Source organism: Limulus polyphemus, unplaced genomic scaffold, assembly GCF_000517525.1.
Source record: "Limulus polyphemus unplaced genomic scaffold, Limulus_polyphemus-2.1.2 Scaffold3547, whole genome shotgun sequence".
Lineage (NCBI taxonomy): Eukaryota > Metazoa > Arthropoda > Merostomata > Xiphosura > Limulidae > Limulus > Limulus polyphemus.
In genome coordinates this window covers 3,572-9,813 of record NW_013669157.1, presented here as the reverse complement: position 1 = coordinate 9,813, position 6,242 = coordinate 3,572, and the positions used below count along the sequence as shown (strand labels likewise).

The following is a 6,242-nucleotide window of genomic DNA, read 5'->3' as shown; positions in this document are numbered from 1 at the left end:
AAGCATGGGGCGTGCGTATACCCGATTCGATTTTATTACTCATCAGGATCTCTACCAGCCTATCCTCAAATTGAAATTCTTTTATTCACGATTAGAGTAAATTAATCTATGAGACCTTGGGCGTGGTCAAATATCAATCGAAAGGGTTTGACCTTCTCATTCCAAAACTGTAATTAGATCTCAAATCGGTCAAGAGATGACGGAGCTATGAGCTAAACGTTTGTACTTGAAAAATAACTGAGAGCCATTCTATGAACCACTATGCCGCGGCTAAAAATTCTAAGCTTAATTTCAAAATAATAAAAACATCACTGATAATATTACTTATTCTGATCACGATTGACATTGGAAGTAAAACTGTTTATCAGAGTAAATCATTTAACCATATCATTCCATATTTCATCACTTTACGAATGGTATATTATCATAATTTCAGTAAAATGTTACATTACAAAATTACGAGATAAACACTCACAATTATTGTAAAATAATATGTTGAAAACAAATAAGCACTATGTGCTAAACAAGTAACGAAACTAATTATATTTGTCCTAAGACATTATCATACACTCTTCTAATTCTTGAAAGTCCATAAGGGACTAGATTAGGAATGTAGTGTTAAAAGTACAATAAGGCCTAAAATAATAGTATTTATCAAATACATTGCCGACGACGCGTTTCGCTCAATCCAGAGCTCTTCATATATATATAGGCTATTTGAAAATAAGGAAACTAACAATTGCAATTAAACAGACCACGAGATTAACAATAACAATTTAATAAACAAAAATAGAGGATCAACAAATGAGAGTTGAAATGAAATAATGTTGACTAACAAGGGTGTCGCTAGGGGGAGACTCGACCGCAATTTGATGGTCATGGAAAATTAAATCGTATGCTGCAAAAATTGTCAAACGTGGTGGTGTAATTTTAAAACTCTCCCCTTCCCTATCTATTTTTTCAATCTGACATTAACTTGTTATAAACGGGACTGTTGCTGCCTTACGGCTTACTTAGGCCTACATATGTTATTGACTTCAGAAACGATCCTACCTCACCTCATGAAAAAAACTTGGCGAGCCCCTGGCGAAACAACGTTATGAGACTTATAACAGTCACAAGATGATTTAATTGATCGTACCAAATATATTACGAGATTAAAAGTGACGGTTTAGGTAAAATAATACAAAATGCGTGCCTAAAACACACAGTTTAAATAAACTGATAAGAATCCGACAAAGTAACACAACTGGAATGTACGCGACTAACGTTCACAATTGAACTACTTATTTTTACCTTAACTCTGTGTTTAGAAAACAAACGGTTTTCGATCCGTCATGTAACCAACCCTATTTACATAATAAGTCCTACGTGAGGGTTCGAGCGAGAGCGCGCGAGGTCTACAAGCAAAACACAGAATAATAATAGTTCACGTGGCCACGAGATTACTTATGAAAATTTCCGACCACGAACTAAAAGTGTGAGATGACGTCTTGAACGTTGACAGTCTTCGAGAGTGACAATGGTATCGAGCCAATGATGGCATCATTTTGTTCACGTAACTAATGGAACAAAACGTGAATTATTTCGATGATGCTTCAGATACAGTAGGAATAATTATTAAGGGTTTTCGGGGATGTTTTAGAGAATTTCACCGACACTGAGCAGAATAAATAAGGAATTGCAGAGAAAGAGAGGGGGGGGGGTGTGAGTACAATAACAGTTTAGCGGGAATAATATTTTTCTGGGAGAAAAAAATGGTAGAAGTGTTCATAAAAAGTCACACACACGAAGGGACAACATATCGAATAATCGCTAATTCACTGATAGTTTTAGTGACTGTACTCGTGTTTATCTTGTACTCTTTGTTTAATTCTAGCTCATCTGAAAAAGACATGTTTTTTTTACTTACAAAAATACTACACAAAAATGCTGTAGTAACGCTCTTACAGTCGTAAAATACGTTTCGTCTGTTTCTCAGATCAAAATTTACTCACAAACAAAAACTCATTGTAATCATAGCGCTGAAATTACGATTTACTAAATGATTGATCGAACTCAAGCTCAATGAAACTGAGCCTTACCCTATTTTAACCCTGCATAGGACGAACAAGTTAAATACCTTCTGTTAACAGAACGTTTTCATTTGTTTATTGTTAAGCGCAAAGTTACACGATGGTTACTATCTGTGCTGTACCCACCGCGGGTATCTAGACCCGAATTTTACTCCTATAGTTACTTCCCACTCGCAGCAAATAAAGCTGTTGAATGAATATTTTCTTTTATTGCTCAAACTGAACCCGTTGATCACGTGCGGGCTGAGCGTGGCCTAGTGGGTAGCGTGCCGGAATGTAGAGTTGAGGTCCCGTTACCGCAAAACAAATCGTGCACCAAATTGCGGAGTCCTGGATGCGTTATAAGAGTAATCGTCAAATCCCTCTATTCGATCTGACAGGAGAAGCCCTAGAACTGACAGTGAGTGGTGTTGACTGGTTGTTTTCCATCTTGTCAATCACAATTCTGTGTAGTTTTGCGCGAAATTCAACAAAACAAACACGCAATTTGATCTTTGTGCAAACACATTAACTACGCCATTTCCTACCGATAAGCAAACCAACGTTAATTATTGTTACGTTTTAATAATATAAGAACCTGAACCCTGTGAGGTTTCTTTCTAAGATCTTCATTTTTTACCTCGCTGAATGCGTTTCGAATATCGTTGCGCTGCAAAGTGTAATGGGTTATGAGGGCGTTTCTAAATTAATTATTACGAACTATTTAACACCAATGATAAATGATTTTGAATTATGTTTGTCATCCCCCCCCCTCTGCATATCAGCAAATAGTTGGAGTAACATAAAACAATTGTGAAAGATAGAATGTTACAGTGGGTTGGTTACCGTAGGTGAAAATTTTCTGTCAACAAAGTATTTAAGTTGTTGGTTTTTCTCTTAAGTGATCTTAATATTGACTTTATGCTTAAGTACACCCTGCAGTGTTTCGCGTCTTCATTTTGTCACGGGCGCATGTTTATTAGTGTCACATTCTTGTCATACTAGAGTACACGCCGCACTCCCTGTCTGTCTTTATAAAACTGGGCGTGATTTCATTCATTTATCCCAACCATCTCGTGTTTAGTGTTATTATTACTATCACGTGATAGCTATCTATCACTTATTACCCCCCCCCCCCCCAACTCTCCCTGCTCTGTCACCCTATAGACACAAACACACACAGTGCCAGCGGTGTAGGAAGGAGTTCGAGGGTGGGGGTGCTCGGCTAGACATGCAGATTTTACAATCAGAGATTGAAATATAATGAGCTGCTAAAAACAGCTCGATCTAGGTAGAGTCTGGGGAGACATGCCCCCTAGAAAATTAATATAATATAATGATATAATTTACAGTTGCTATATAAGTCAAATATGTAAAAGTGGAGGTGTACAGCACCCCCCGGTTCCGACTCCTCCGCAAAGTACTCGTGATTATTGATCTATCAATTTATTGTTTAATTTAGTTCTGGAGTCTAGTAGGAATGTTTTAAATCAGCTTGCATTTCTTTAGGCTTAACGTACCGTTTTTATATTTCTAGTGCTTCTGGTCGTCTATCTTAGTATCTGATTTTTGATCGTTTGGTTTTTGTTGCCATCGTTTATTCTGCCTTTCTAAGGACCACCCTAAAGGACTATTCACACTAGTCATCAGAAGCATTATCAAAATAATTCACGTTTTGTTCCACTAGTTACGTGAATTTAAGGACCACATAAAACTCAATCATTTTAACAACACAAAATAAATTGGACTATAAAAGTCTTACTACATGGTATCATAGATCAAGTCTGCAGTTAGATACTTTTATTCACAACTACTGGTTTTTATATATATTTAGTCTCAAGAAGATGTTTCATTATTTTTACGTTATAATACCACCTGCACTTGTTAAACGCGCGTGCACACACGAGTCTCGTTACACAAAAGCTGCGAACTGCATTCCCTACTATCATAAAACTTCCATTAGTGCCAATTGGCACCAGCGTGCCTCGAAGCTTGGATGTTAGCTATACGTTTTTTTATTTGGCAGTTCTGTACACAAGTGTTCTAACTAAAATTAGATTTCATCCACTTTTTTAGTCAGCTCTGTACACAAGTGTTCTAACTAAAATTAATTATTCACCCAGTTTTATAGTCAGCTCTTAACACAATTGTTCTAATTAAAATTAATTATTCACCCAGTTTTTGGTCAGCTCTTTACACAAGTGTTCTAACTAAAAATTAGTGGTTTCACTTAGTTATTTAATCAACTCTTTGTTCGAGTGTTCTAACAGACGGAAACATAAAATGACTCGGTATGATGCAGCATCTGTATCTCACCGGTAGTGAAAAGTATAAACACAAATAGTTAATTTGAGGGTTAAGATGGACACTACATGAATAAACAACTAACTGTCTGATTTAAAAAGAAACAAGTCAGGTAGTGTCTATTATTTGTGACAATATAATTATTTTATCTATTTCTAAGTGCAGCGATTAATTATTTTCGTTTTTCATATACTATGATTTTTCCTCTCTCCTTTTCCTTTGTTTTTAAGTTTGTTTGTTTGTAGTCATGCACAACGCTACACAATGGGCTGTCTGTGCTCTGCCCACCACTGAAGGGGGGGGGCTGTCATAACTTTTTTTTTTTTCACAATAACGTAACACTCGTGATTCGTGGTAATGGTAACCGATTTACCTGCTGTTTTTAAGTGTCTTAGAATCGGTAACACTTTATTGTCAAAGTTAGTAAACCCTATTATATAAGGTGAAAGTTGTTACAGCAAGTGTGAAAATCGGTGTTTACATGCGTAGAGTTTTAAGATATTTTTAAAATAAACATTTAGTATGTAATTTGTTTAACACTGGCAAGGTATCAAGGCGGAATTTGGACTGATTCCAGCGTTGGCCTTCAAAACATAACTTCGCTAAAACTAATAATAGCGAGATGTAGGACCTAATACATTTTTCTGTAGAGAATATAACAATTTGGTAAAAGAAAAGTAACTTTCTAGAAAGATATAAATAGGTATTATTAACCTTCGAGGTCCATTCACATTATTAATTATCTGTATCTTTTTCTTATTCCAGATACTGTTTATATAGACAGTCAACGCCCGGACCAGCCATTTTATATATGTAACATTCAGTCCTTCTGTAAGGTATGGTTAAACTAGGACTTTTTCCTATGTAGTTATTTCGTTAGTCATCATTGATCTAAACTTTAGTCACCCTTCAGTCGTTAGCTAATGTTATCCTCTCCAATATTATTAATATATATATTTTTTATTATTTGTATATAGGAATCTTTCTCTCAGATGTTGAGCTAATATGTATTTTGTTCATATATTTAAAATATTTTACTCTATATATGTATATAACACTAAGTTTCGTCAGATATATCGTATATGTTTAAATGCACATTTTACACATAATATTGACGCCACGCCTAATTGTTGTACGGATTATATCGGATCACTTTATCTTAACGCCAAAGCTCATCTCGTTTCATCTTTCACTTCCACGAAGGCAAACGTAAGTGTGATGAAATATCGATCCCGACTTGTTACTTTTAAAGCTAGAATTACCGTGTTGGTTCAAGAGACCCTTCTAACAAATGAGTCACACAAAAGAATATAAACGAAAACACCATCAATATTGTAATTAATCCCACTAGTGTATATATCCTGAGACCGCTATGTACTGTTACATATAAAATTAGTTATTCACCAAGTTTTATTAGTCAGCTCATTACACAAGCATTCTAACTAAAATTAGTAATCTCACCCAGTTTTTCTTGTCAGTTCATTACACAAGCATTCTAACTAAAATTAGTAATCTCACCCAGTTTTTCTTGTCAGTTCATTACACAAGCATTCTAACTAAAATTAGTAATCTCACCCAGTTTTTCTTGTCAGTTCATTACACAAGCATTCTAACTAAAATTAGTAATCTCACCCAGTTTTTCTAGTCAGCTCTTTACTCAAGTGTTCTAACTCAAATGAGTGATTTCACCATCTTTTAGCCAACTCTTTACACGAGTGTTCTAACTAAAATTAATTATTCACCCAGTTTTTGGTCAGCTCTTTGCACAAGTGTTCTAACTAAAATTAGTAATTTCACACAGAAACTACAGGACATATACACTTCAACATGGGTTAGACAACAGGATATACACACTGCAACATGACCAAAACTACAGGATATATA

General features: G+C 35.3%; 1 protein-coding gene across 1 annotated transcript in view; it reads left to right on the top strand.

Moving 5' to 3' along the window:
* LOC111088328 (arginine-glutamic acid dipeptide repeats protein-like) overlaps nucleotides 1–5,194 on the top strand; it is a gene marked incomplete at its 3' end in the record, with an annotated part of 62,935 nt that extends 57,741 nt beyond the window's left edge. The window contains exon 3 of the mRNA XM_022398114.1: nucleotides 5,124–5,194. Coding sequence (XP_022253822.1) covers nucleotides 5,124–5,194 — 71 coding nt within the window. The remainder of the gene's footprint in view (nucleotides 1–5,123) is intronic.
* Between the last annotated feature and the right edge of the window lie 1,048 nt (nucleotides 5,195–6,242).